The sequence below is a fragment of the Panthera leo genome, chromosome A3 (genome assembly GCF_018350215.1).
Source record: "Panthera leo isolate Ple1 chromosome A3, P.leo_Ple1_pat1.1, whole genome shotgun sequence".
Lineage (NCBI taxonomy): Eukaryota > Metazoa > Chordata > Mammalia > Carnivora > Felidae > Panthera > Panthera leo.
Window position 1 is genome coordinate 62,100,890 of NC_056681.1, and position 13,593 is coordinate 62,114,482.

Below are 13,593 nucleotides of genomic sequence, written 5' to 3' on the forward strand. Positions count from 1 at the left end.
CCTCCATAGGAAATGATGCCAAAAAGCAATAACTTTGACCATCTTGGAAATGGGATGCCTTCTTGTTTTGGAAAACAGAGAACAATACTGCATACTCAGCCCTAATCCACATTAGGGTCTATGTTTGGAGGGGGCTCAGAAGGCCTGAGGCCACCTCTACTTGACCTGTTTGATAAACACAAGGAATTCCTGAGGTTGTCACTGATGAATAAAAAAATGAAGGTATAAATGTAAAGGCACGGAGCCAACAATCTCCCCTAGGCCATCATGGACTGATTTCAAGACTTCTGCTGACACTCATGTGACTACATCAAGGATATGGATTAATTGTAGCTAAAAGACTGTAAAAACTCATGGAATTCTGAACTATATTTTCAGGCTTTCCTTTATGAACATTGTGACATCTTAGTTTCTACACAAATTTTCTTGATTCTAGGTCAAGGCCAGCCCTTTATTCTGGCCTCGGGGAAGTGGCAAACCACCAAGGAAGAGAAACTTATCCCCTAACGAAGGGTTTTCGGGACCATAGCACCCACAGACTCAGAGTACCTCAATATTCATAAAGTATCTGCAAGAATCTGAACTTCTTACAGCCAGTGACAATGCTGATTCTCACCTGGTTTCCTGACAGAAAATGTGCATAGCCATTAAGTAATTTGTGCACATGGCATCTTTCAACTCTACAGGAAAATTGGTAATCAGGTAGTTAATGGTGCATAGACATTACTTCAGGGTATAATGCTTTTTGGTAAATAAAAGAAGTAAAAAGTTCTCTTTTGTTGAGATATGAGTGAATCATTAAGAATAAATATAATGGACGTGTAAGTAAGCCCATACAGTAAAACATTTGTTCACAAAAACGCTTTGGTTTTTAAAGCACCCTGACAAGGGTGGTCACCTTCTCCCCTTTTCCCAATGTCACCCCTGACTGACAATTTGTACAATGCACCTACTGTCCTTTTTGCTTCTCTCCACAGACTCAGGATCTTTACACTGAGAGGATTTGCCAGAATGCTGTCAGCTAATTGGTTGAGTAAATAGCAAAAGTGGTTCCAAATGCAGTGAAACCGTGCTCGCTTCGGCAGCACATATACCAAATGCAGTGAAACCTTAAAAATAGAGTATGTAAATCTAATGTTCACTTTGAAAACTCTATATTCATAAAATGTTCATAACAGCATTATTCAGATAGCCAAAGTGTGGAAACAACACAAATGCCCATTGAATTATAAATGGATTAACAAACTGTGGCACATCCATATAATGGAATATTATTTAGCCATAGAAAGGAATGAAATACTGATGTAGGCTACAATGCAGATGGACCATGAAACATGTTAAGTGAAAGAAGACAGTCACAAAATATCACATGTATGAACTATATTTGAACTATCAAGACTATTTGAACTATATTTGAACTATCAAGATTTGAAAATATCAAGACTAGACAAATCCATAGAGCAGTCAGCAGATTAGTGATTGCCAGGGTCTGTGGGAAAGAGGGAATGGGAGTGACACAACGAGTGTGATAGTACTTTTTGGGGTGATGAAAATGTTCTAAAATTAGTGCGGATTCACAACTCTGTGAATATACTAAAACCACTGAATTATATACTTTAAAAGTGTGTAAATTTTATGATATGTGAATTATATCTCAAAAAAGCTGTCATTTAAAATGTAGTGTGGGGGGGGGGATAGATGAAACAAGATTAGCCTGATTAGTACATAGAGTCTCATGCTAATTTTTCTACTTTTGTTTATGTTTGAAAAATTTTATAACAAAAAGCTCAATGTACATGTGGGCTACCCTCCCATAGAGGTCTTTTGAGAAAGCTTCAGTTAAGAAAAATGTTAAAGTTACTCCCTTATGAGCAAGAGGTCTCTATGGTAGATTCAGGGAGGTAAGGAAGATAGAGGTGGGGAGAAACCCTGTGTTCACCATTCCAGAACTCATGGGAGGAAAACACCATTTCCTGCCTGATTTAGGCTCACAGTGAGTCTCTCACTTGTGTATCTGCCACTATATTTGTGACAGTACCTTCGATCAGATGGAAAGGGTAGAAGCTCTGTACCTTGCCAACAGTCCAGGAAGAGAACAAAGAAGAGGGTCTCCACTCCTGTCCTCTTTGCCATAGTCTGTATATCTCTTGAAATCCTTCAGACTTAGCAGCCTTGAGCTCCAGGATACTGTGGAACCCGATAGTCTGTGAAGTCACACCTGGAAGCAAGGTAGGGGGCAGTTCCACAGGGAGGGGGGCAGGGCCTGGTGTCTGTGGGCAGGGATGCAAAGGGGACACTGGCCGCCCTGAGGACATCGGCTCTCCACTCACTCCCTTTGGTTCTGCAGTGCCTTCTTCCCTCCTTGTGCACTGCAGCCTGAAGATGGTAGGATACTAACCGGGATTCTAAAGTTGCATGTGACAACAAAAAAACCTAAATCAGCTTAAGTGAGGGGCACCTGGCTGGCTTGGTGGCTCAGTCAGTGGAGCATGCAACTCTTGATCTCAAGGTTGTAAGTTTAAGCCCTACATTGGATGTGGAGATTACTTAAAAATTATATATATATGGGGCACCTGGGTGGCTCAGTCGGTTAAGCATTGGACTTTGGCTCAGGTCATGATCTTGCGGTTCATGAGTTTGAGCCCCGAGTTGGGTTTTGTGCTGAGCGCACAGAGCCTGGAGACTGCTTCATATTCTGTGTCTCCCTCTATCTCTGTTCCTTCCCCACTTGCACTCTGTCTCTCTATCTCTCTCTCTCAAAAATAAAGATTAAAAATACTTTTTCATTATATATATATAGCTTAGGTGAATTGGAAGTAGCTAGGGTAGCCAGAAAAATCTTGTGCTAAATCAAGATACCACATTAGGAAAGTATTGCTACTTATTGTATCATATAATATTATAACTCCGAAAATATAAACAAAGGTATAAGATGATGTGGTCACCTGTGTATCACTATTTCCCCTATTACGTTTTATAAATATTAAGCTTTTTAAGGAAAAAATCTTTATATTTTAGCAGTTTTAACTGCACATTTTTTCCTGTATTTTTATTTTGCACTGGGTCCCACAAATTATACAGCCTGCCCTGCCCTTTAACCCTCAGGCTCATGTACTGTATGCAGTCTGGTAAGGAAGGGATTTTTAGGGACAAAAAGTCACATAAAAAGTTATACAGTAGTGGGGCGCCTGGGTGGCTCAGTCGGTTAAGCGTCCGACTTCAGCTCAGGTCACGATCTCGCGGTCCGTGAGTTCGAGCCCCGCGTCGGGCTCTGGGCTGATGGCTCGGAGCCTGGAGCCTGTTTCCGAATCTGTGTCTCCCTCTCTCTCTGCCCCTCCCCCATTCATGCTCTGTCTCTCTCTCTCAAAAATAATAAAATAAACATTAAAAAAAATTTTTTTTTTAAAAGTTATACAGTAGAATTCTGAGTGACTCAGGCGTATTAGTTTGTTAGGACTGCCATAAAAAATCACCACAAAATGAAAGGGGAGGGGCTTAAGCAATAGAAATCTACTGTTTTATAACTCTGGAGGCTGGAAGTCCAAGATAAGGGTGTCAGCCAGGATGATTCTTACTGAGGCCTCCCTTCTTGGTTTGTAAATGGTTGTCTTCTCTTTATGTTTTCACATGATCTTTCCTCTGTAGGTATCTGTGTCCAAAATTTCCTCTTCCTGTAAGGATACAAGTCATACTGGCTTGGGGCCCACCTTGAGGGCTTCATTTTAACTTATTGCCTCCATAAAGACAGGCCAAATAAAGCCACATTCTGAGGCACTGAGGATTAGGACATCAACATATAAATTTAGAGAGGGGGATACGATTCAACCTATGACAATAGGTAATGGCAGCCCATAAACCCTACTTGTCTAAAATATCTCCACAAAAACAAAAACAGAACAACAAAAACAACATATAAAACAACACAAGACTCACACCCTCAGCATAACCAAAAGATAGAAAATGTCCAATTTCAAATTACCAGTAAACAGAAAAATAAACACTAACCTTGGAGTGATGTGGAAATGGAGTCCATTGGGGGCCTTTTACCAGAGAGATTTCCCACCACACTCAGAGTTAGTAGAAACCAAGGCCAGGGGAAATAGGCTAACTTTAAACTCAAGATGCACAACCACCTAACTCTTGACCCCCACTGCCCAATCCAGCGACTTTCCCCATCTCAATAACAAATCAGTGCTTCCACATGCTCGGGCCAAAACCCAGGGTTCATCCTAGACTCCCCTTTTTCTATCTCACCACACGTCCAATCCATGAGCAAATTTTCTCTGTTCAATTCTCCCACACATTCCCAAGTCTGGCCACCTTCCCCATCTCCATTGCTCCTGGAGGTATCTGTGTCCAAAATTTCCTCTTCCTGTAAGGATACAAGTCATACTGGCTTACCACTTTCCTCAATTGCTCACCACTTTCCTTTCACTGCTGATGAAATTAGAAGCCAATGAAGTCCTCTTAACATTCTTCAGGCCACTGCTGAATCCCAATGAGTCCCACTACCAGAATATTCACCACCTCCTCTCCCATTTACCCCTTTCCTTTCCTTCCATCTGCTCACATCACCAGAGGAACAGAAGTCAGGCTGCTTTGCAACCTAAGTGCACCCTATGGCACTTACCTTTAAATAATCATTAGATTTTCTCTGCCTCATTTCTTTTATTTCCAGGCAGATTTGTTGAGCATCTAGGCATGAAGGAAAAACATTTATAATTATGTGGTCATCCAAGTCTAGAGCAAGAGTCAATAAACTTTTTCTATAAAAAGCCAAATAAAAGATATTTTAGGCTTGGGGTGCCTGAGTGGCTCAATTGGTTAAGCATCTGGCTGTTGATTTCAGCTCAGGTCATGATCCTGCAGTTCCTGAGGTCAGGCTCTGCGCAGACAGTGTGGAGCCTGCTTGGGATTCTCTCTCTCCCTCTCTCTGTGCCCCTCCCCACCCCTTTCTCTCTCTCTCTGGAAATAAATAAACATTTATTTAAAAAAAAAGAAAGCACTTGGGGCGGCTGGGTAGCTCAGTTGGTTAAGTGTCCGACTTCAGCTCAGGTCATGATCTGGCAGTTCATGGGTTTGAGCCCCATATCGGGCTCTGTGCTGACAGCTCAGAGCCTAGAGCCTGTTTCAGATTCTGTGTCTCCTTCTCTCTACTCTCCACTCGCGCTCTGTCTCTCTCTCTCTCTCTCAAAAATAAACATTAAAAAAGTTACAAAAAAGAAAAGAAACACTGATGGTTACCACAGGGGAGATGGGTGGGGGGCTGGGTGAAATAGATGATGGGGATTAAAGAGTACACTTATACAATAATAATAATAACAGAGAAATTTTAAAAGACCTAATACAGGAAGAGACATACTATGCTTATGGATCAGAAAACACTATGTTGTTAATATCAATTACCCTCAAATTGATTGATAGATTTAATATAAAACCAATCGGGCACCTGGGTGGCTCAGTCGGTTGAGCGTCCAACTTCGACTCAGATCATGATCTTGCGGTCTGTGAGTTAGAGCCCTGCATCAGGCTCTGTGCTGACAGCTCAGAGCCTGGAGCCTGCTTCAGATTCGGTGTCTCCCTCTCTCTCTGCCCCTCCCCCATTCATGCTCGCTCTCTCTCTCTCTCTCTCTCTCTGTCAAAAATAAATAAACATCAAAAAATTTTTCTTAACCAATCAAAATCCCACCAGGCTTCCTTGGAAAAATGGAAGATCTGGGATTCCTGGATGGTGCAGTCAATTGAACAGCTGACTCTTGATCTTGGCTCAGGTAATGATCTCACAGCTTGTGAGTGCTGCATTGATGGTGTGAGGCCTGCTTGGGATTCTGTCTCTCCTTCTCTCTGCCCCTCACCTGCTTGTGCTCTCTCTTTCTCCAAATAAATAAACTTTAAAAATTAAAAAAAAAAAAAATGGAAGAGCTAATCTTAAATTGTATGGGAATCAAAGGACCTAGAATTTTTTTTTTAATTTTTAAATGTTTATTTATTTTTGAGAGAGAGAAAGACAGAGCATGAGCCAGGGAGGCGCAGAGAGAGAGGGAGACACAGAATCTGAAGCAGTCTCCAGGCTCTGAGCTGTCAGCACAGAGCCCGACACAGGACTTGAACCCACAAACTATGACATCATGACCTGAGCCAAAGTCAGATACTTAACTAACTGAGCCACCCAGGTGCCCCAAGGACCTAGAATTTTAAGTGGTTCAAAACAACTTGAAAAAGAAGAATAAAGGACTTACATGACCTAATTTCAAGATTCATAAAACTACAGTAAATAAAAACATGCAGTATTGGCACATAGATCAATGAGCGAAATAGAAGGTCCAGAAATAAATTCATATATATAAGGTCAATTGACTAATAACAAAGATGTTAAGTCAATTCAACGGAGAAAATATATTCTTTTCAAAAAATAATATTGGGGGCGCCTGGGTGGCTCAGTCCGTTAAGCGGCCGACTTCGGCCCAGGTCATGATCTCGCGGTCTGTGAGTTCGAGCCCCGCGTCGGGCTCTGTGCTGACAGCTCAGAGCCTGGAACCTGTTTCAGATTCTGTGTCTCCCTCTCTCTGACCCTCCCCCGTTCATGCTTTGTCTCTCTCTGTCTCAAAAATAAATAAACGCTAAAAAAAAAAATAATTAAAAAAAAATAATATTGGAATAATCTGATAGCAATATGTGAAAAATATGAACCTCAACCCTTACCTGATACCATGTACAAAAATTAACTCAAAATGAAACAGAGACCTAAACATAAGAGCTAAAACTTTAGAACTTCAAGAAGAAAATATAAGAGAAATTCTTACTGACTTTAGGTTTGGACTTGATCAAAATAAAAAAAATATATACATTTGCTCTTTAAAAGACACTGTTACAAAAATAAAAAAGATAAGCCATACATTGGGAAACAATAATTGCAAAACATATAATCTGCAAAGGACGTGTATTTAGACTACATAAAGAACACAACTTAATAAACAGACAATCAATTTAAAAATAGGACTGGGACAAAAAGAATGAAATCTTGCCGTTTGCAACTACATGGATGGAACTAGAGAGAGGGTATTATGCTAAGCAAAATTAGTCAGAGAAAGACAAATATTATATGATTTCATTCATATAAGGAATTTAAGATACAAAACAAATGAACATAATGGAAGGGAAGCAAAAATAATATAAAAACTGGGAGGGGGACAAAACATAAGAGACTCCTAAATACAGAGAACAAATAGAGGGTCTGAGGGGTTGTGGGAGGGGGGGAAAGGCTAAATGGGTAAGGGCCATTAAGGAATCTACTCCTGGAATCATTGTTGTACTATATGCTAACTAACTTGGATGCAAATTTAAAAAAATAATAAATTTTTAAAAAATTTTTAAAAAATAAAAATGGGATTTTTTCTTTACTGAAGAAGACAAATGGATGACAAATGAGCACATGAAAAGATGCTCAACATTATTAGTCACTAGAAAAGTATGCATTAAAATTGTTAGGAAGGCTAAAAGTTTTTTTTTTTTTTTTTAATGTTTATTTTTGAGAGAGAGAGGGAGAGAGAGACAGAGAGACAGAGTGTGAGCAGGTGAGGGGCAGAGAGAGAGAGAGAAGACACAGGATCTGAAGCAGGCTCCAGGCTCTGAGCTGTCAACACAGAGGCCAACACGGGGCTTGAACTCATGAACTGTAAGATCATAGATCATGACCTGAGACGAAGTCAGATGCCTAACCAACTGAGCCACCCAAGCACCAGGAAGGCTAAAAGTTTAAAAGACTGACAATACTTAATGTTGGTGAAGATGTAGAGAAACTGGAACTCTCTCATACACTGCTGATAAAGGTAATATTAGGCAACACTTTAGAAAACAGTATTTTCTTTTTTTTTTTTTTTATACACATTTTGTTTTTATTTTTTAATATATGAAATTTACTGTCAAATTGGTTTCCATACAACACCCAGTGCTCATCCCAAAAGGTGCCCTCCTCAATACCCATCACCCACCCTGCCCTCCCTCCCACCCCCCATCAACCCTCAGTTTGTTCTCAGTTTTTAACAGTCTCTAATGCTTTGGCTCTCTCCCACTCTAACCTCTTTTTTTTTTTTTTTCCTTCCCCTCCCCCATGGGTTTCTGTTATGTTTCTCAGGATCCACATAAGAGTGAAACCATATGGTATCTGTCTTTCTCTGTATGGCTTATTTCACTTAGCATCACACTCTCCAGTTCCATCCATGTTGCTACAAAAGGCCATATTTCATTTTTTCTCATTGCCACGTAGTATTCCATTGTGTATATAAACCACAATTTCTTTATCCATTCATCAGTTGATGGACATTTAGGCTCTTTCCATAATTTGGCTATTGTTGAGAGTGCCGCTATAAACATTGGGGTACAGGTGCCCCTATGCATCAGTACTCCTGTATCCCTTGGATAAATTCCTAGCAGTGCTATTGCTGGGTCATAGGGTAGGTCTATTTTTAATTTTCTGAGGAACCTCCACACTGCTTTCCAGAGCGGCTGCACCAATTTGCATTCCCACCAACAGTGCAAGAGGGTTCCCGTTTCTCCACATCCTCTCCAGCATCTATAGTCTCCTGATTTCTTCATTTTGGCCACTCTGACTGGCGTGAGGTGGTATCTGAGTGTGGTTTTGATTTGTATTTCCCTGATAAGGAGCGACGTTGAACATCTTTTCATGTGCCTGAAAACAGTATTTTCTTAAAACAGTATACACGCACTTGCTATATGATCCAGCCATTCCACTCCCAGGTATTTACCCAAGAGAAATGAAAGCATATGTCCACACAATTACGCAAGAATGGTCATAGCAGCTTTATGTACAATAAGCAAAAATAGGAAACAACCCAAATACAATAGGTGAATGGATAACAAATTGTGGTATCCATGTAATTAAACTTACTAAACAATTAAACGTAACAAACATGTTGCATGCAATAACACGAAGCAATCTCAAAATACTTATGCTGAGTGAAAGAAGTCAGACAACAAATACAGTATGAGTCAATTTATGTAGTCCAATTATATACAATTTAAAATTCCACTACAATTTACTCTATCTAAAGGACACAAAAATGCTGATTCAAAGGGGCACATGCACCCCAATATTTATAGCAGCACATAACCAAATTATGGAAGGAGCCCAAATGTTCATGGACTGATGAATGGATAAAGAAGATATGGTATATGCATACAATAGAATCTTACTCAGCGATCAAAAAGAATGAAATCTTGCTATTTGCAACGATGTGGATGGAACGAGGATGTATTATGCTAAGTGAAATAAGTCAGTCAGAGAAAGACAAATATATGATATCACTCATTTGTGGAATTTAAGAGGAAACAGATAAAAACAGGAAGGAAAAATAAGATAAAAGGAGAGAGGGAGGCAAACCATAAGAGATTCTTAAATACAGAGAATAAACCAAGGGTTGCTTGAAGGGAGGTGGGTGGGGGATATGCTAATTAGGTGACGAGCATTAAGGAGGGCACTTGTTGGGAGGAGCACTGGGTGTCACATGTAAGTGATGAATCACTGGGTTCTACTCCTGAAACCAATACTACATGGTATGTTAACTAACTTGAATTTAAATAAATTTTTAAAAATAACAAATACATAAATATATAAATACTGTATTGTGTATAACTGTGTAATCATATACAATAGAGAATTCTAGAAAATGACAACTAACCTATAGTAGAGAAATGTCTGGCTAGTGCTTGCCTAAGGATGAAGGGGTGGGAGGGGGAGGGGAGGAAGGGATTACAAAGGCGCATGACGAGCTGTAGGGCAATGGATATCTTCATCATCCTGATTGGGGAAAATGGTTTCATGGTGAATTCATATGTCAAGACTCATCAAATTGCACTCTTTACATACATGCAGTTTACATCATTTATATCTCAACAGAACGTAAGAAAATGCAGTGTATAGCAAGGTGATCCTATGTTTTCGTCTGTGAAACATACAAAAACGAAACAGAATGATAGGGTTTTGATCTGAGGATGGCAAATTACACCCAGATATCTAACTCTTCAGTTCACCTCAATCTTTCATCCTAGGTCCCCAAGGAAATAGTAAGATAAGATTTTAAAAAGGAATCCAAAAGGGGAATTACTGAGGCTACAGCAAGAACCCATCCAATTTTCAGAGTTAATTTAGTTAACAGTACTTCCTTAATAGTTTTGTTTGATCACTAATTTTCCTCAAATCATTGGTGGCCACAACTGGGTATCTGTAGTAGAAGGAGGAGGTGGCATCAGGCACAGAATTCCATCCTCTCTGTCTTCCTTTTGGGGTCCATCAGGGGAGTCCTCAAAGACCCTACTCTATGGCTCCTCCATGTGTGATAAGAACTGACCTGCATTGGTGATGTAATGTCTTTATTCATAATGTAGGTGTACGTTAACAGTTACTGAAATTGAGAAGATCAAAGGAATCTAAACGCCAGGGAGACATCCAGGTGTGCAAAGGGGGAGATGCTGAGAGGAGCTAGAAGGAGCAAGGAGGGAGTGGCTGGCCCGGCAGGTCTGGGGGATTCTCTTACCCTATCAGTCTCTCCTGCCCCTCCTTCTTTTCCTTTCTCTTTGTTCCTTTCTCCCTCCAAAATAAGGTTTCTGAGCTCTTCCTCTTCATAGTTATCTCAGAGAATAATTGATGAGCCTGTCCTCTTGCCTTTGTAGCTCAGTTTGCTCTATAGTCTTCAACAACATGCACTTTTGGGGTCCTTCTTCAGCTACTCCTCCCCCACCCCTGTGGCCCCTGCTGTCCAGAGTTCATGGAGTTTATTCACAAGTAGAACCTTAGCACTTCTTTTATAAATGCTCGGCTGTTTGTTATGCAGATACTTTTTCACTTCAGTTTTTCATTTAAAAAGTAATATATCTTAAAGGCAGAGGTAAAGACCAGTGGAAATAAGTCCTCACATATATGGTCAAACAACTTATTGACAAGGGTGCCAAAACCATTCAATAGGGAAAGGACAGTCTTCAATAAATGGTGCTGGGGAAACTGGACATCCACATGCAAAGGGATGAAGTTGGACCCTTACTCAACAGTATATACAAAAACTAACTCAAAATGGGTCGAAGACCTAAATATAAGAATTAAAACTATAAAATCCTTAGAGTAAAACACAGGGCTTCAGGACATGGATTTGGTGATGATTTCTCAGATATGAAACCAAAGACACAGGCAACAACATCAAAAAAAGACAAATTAGACTTCATGAAAGTTCAAAATTTTTGTGCATCAGAAGACACCATTAACAGAGTAAAAAGGCAACACACAGGGTGGGAGAAAATATTTGCAAATCATCTATTTGTTAGTGGATTAATACTCAGAATGTATAGAGAACTAAAACTCAACAACAAATAATCAATTCAAAAATGGACAATAAATTTGAATAGACATTGCTCCAATGAAGATATACAAATGGCCAATAAGCATACGAAAAGATGCTCAACGTCACAAATCATTAGAGCAATGCAAATCAAAACTATGATGAGATACCACCTATACCCATTGTGTTGGCTACTCAAAAACAAAGACAAAAACAAAAACAAAACCAGAAAATGACAAGTGTTGATGAGAATGTAGAGAAACTGGAACCCTCTTGCATGGTTTTTAGGAATGTAAAATGGTGCAGCTGCTATGGAAAACAGCATGGCTGCTCCTCAAAATATTAAAAATAGAATTACCACATGATCTGGCAATCCCATATGTGGCTATCTATGCCAAAGAATTAAAAGCAGTATTTTTGCCACCCATGTTCATAGCAGTATTGTTCACAATAGCTAAGATGTGGAAGTAACCCAAGGTCTATCAAGATCTGAACATAAGCAAAATGTGGTATATTCATACAATAGAATGTTATTCTGCCTTAAAAAAAAAAAAATCCTGTCACATACTACAACAAGGATGAACCTTGAGAACATGCTAAGTAGAATAAGACAGTCACAAAAGGGTAAGTATTGTAGGATTCCACTTATATGAGGTATCTAAATGCTTAGAAACAGAACAGTGGTTGGTATGGGCTGAGGGGAGAGGGAATGGTGAGTTAATGTCTAATGAGTACAAAGTTGCAGTTTTACAAGATGAAAAGAGTTCTGGAGATGGATGGTGGTAATACTTGCACGTTATGAATGTATTTAACAACACTTAATGTACACTTAAAATGGTTAAGATGGTAAATTTTACGTTGTATGTTTTCTCCCACAAACAAAAAAAGAAAAAAATAATATATACATGAACAAGCTAAAAAACAATTCAATGCCAAAAAAAATAGTTTATATAGTAAAAAAGTAATTCTCCCCTAATTTACCCACATTTACCAATGGTTATATACTCTTATACATGTTATATACTCATATATAACCAATGGTTATGTACTCATATACTCTTTGGAGACTCAGACATCTAACACTCTGAGCACTGTCTGACTTTCTTTGCTTTGATTTAGCCCCGTGTGCTGATGTGTTTCATATCAAATTATATAAAACTTCCTCATTATTTTTACCGGTTGCACACTGACTCATTTTATGAATACATATCTATGGTTACATTTGCATAAAGTTCCTAAATAGGCAAAACTAACCTTTGGTGTTAGAATTCAGAAAAAGTCACCTCGAAGGAGCAGCCGGGCAGTGACTGAGAGAGGCGGGTAGCTAGTCACGCTGTTTCTTAAACCCCCCTATGGCTATACAAGAGTGTCCACAATGTAATAATTCATTAAAATGTGATTTCTGCACTTTCCTGTCTTCAGTGATGCTGTCTTCACTTTTACCAAATTTAATCTCACAGTTTAGTGGGAAAGGTATCAGTAGAGGCAAATAACTATGGCTCAGTTTAGTAAGTGAATTTAGGATACCTTGCACGGTTGCAGCAGTAGACCCCAGCGGGGCTGGAAGCTGCCGACATGCAGACCCCAGCTGTCGCTAGCTGGATAGCCCCCGGCTAGTCACAGATGTCGGTTCCCACATCTGCAAAATGGGAATAAGAATGCAGCTATCTGATAGAGTTACTGCAAAGATTTAATATAATCTGTGTAACATAGGTGGAAGTGCTCCGCAAACACATAGCAGGTGTTCGAGTAATGTCAGAATTTTAAATTTTACACGGAAAAGGATCTTCCTCAGTGCTCAGTAAAGAAATGCTTTGGGTAAAATACTTAGGGCCGGCCTTCTCAAGGGCCACGCGTTCACGAAGTAGCATGGTCTCATGTGCTGCCGCTCGGAAACGAAGTCTTCCCGGACAGGCGACACTCAGCCCCTGGACTCTGCCCAGGTCCCCTTTAAAAGAGAGCCCTGACATCATTCCACCCCCTGCCCCCACGGCGCAGCCTACCTTAGAAGCGCCCCGGCAGTACTTCCGGGCGGCCTCAATTGGCTGGTCAGCACCCGGAGGCCCCTCCCCTTTGCCCGCAACCGGCCCCGGGCGTCCACCGTCAATCCGCCCAAGTGGGAGCGGTGATTGGCTGGGGGGCCCGCCCTCCAGCAAGCCCCGCGGGGCTGGCGTAGGCTGCGCGCGCTAGGTGGGAGGGGCGCGGCACCGGGTTTGGAGCTGCGGCTGTCTAGGTCCGCCCGCCC

The 13,593-nt window shown here is 40.4% G+C and overlaps 1 protein-coding gene across 6 annotated transcripts in view; it reads right to left on the reverse strand.

Annotated features, from left to right (window-relative positions):
• CA3H2orf92 (chromosome A3 C2orf92 homolog) overlaps positions 1–13,588 on the reverse strand; it is a 47,801-nt gene extending 34,213 nt beyond the window's left edge. For 2 of the 6 annotated variants that reach the window (XM_042932072.1, XM_042932066.1), the window contains exons 1-5: positions 13,352–13,588; positions 12,876–12,987; positions 4,631–4,695; positions 3,526–3,671; positions 2,073–2,218 (exon numbers count right to left, since the gene is read on the reverse strand). In XM_042932072.1, the coding sequence (XP_042788006.1) occupies positions 2,073–2,133 (61 nt within the window). In that variant the 5' untranslated portion in view covers positions 2,134–2,218; positions 3,526–3,671; positions 4,631–4,695; positions 12,876–12,987; positions 13,352–13,588. Of the gene's footprint in view, positions 1–2,072; positions 2,219–3,525; positions 3,672–4,254; positions 4,373–4,630; positions 4,696–12,875; positions 12,988–13,351 lie in introns of all 6 variants that reach the window. The other 4 variants (XM_042932067.1, XM_042932068.1, XM_042932071.1 and 1 more) reach the window with 4 other exon arrangements.
• Positions 13,589–13,593: the final 5 nt, after the last annotated feature.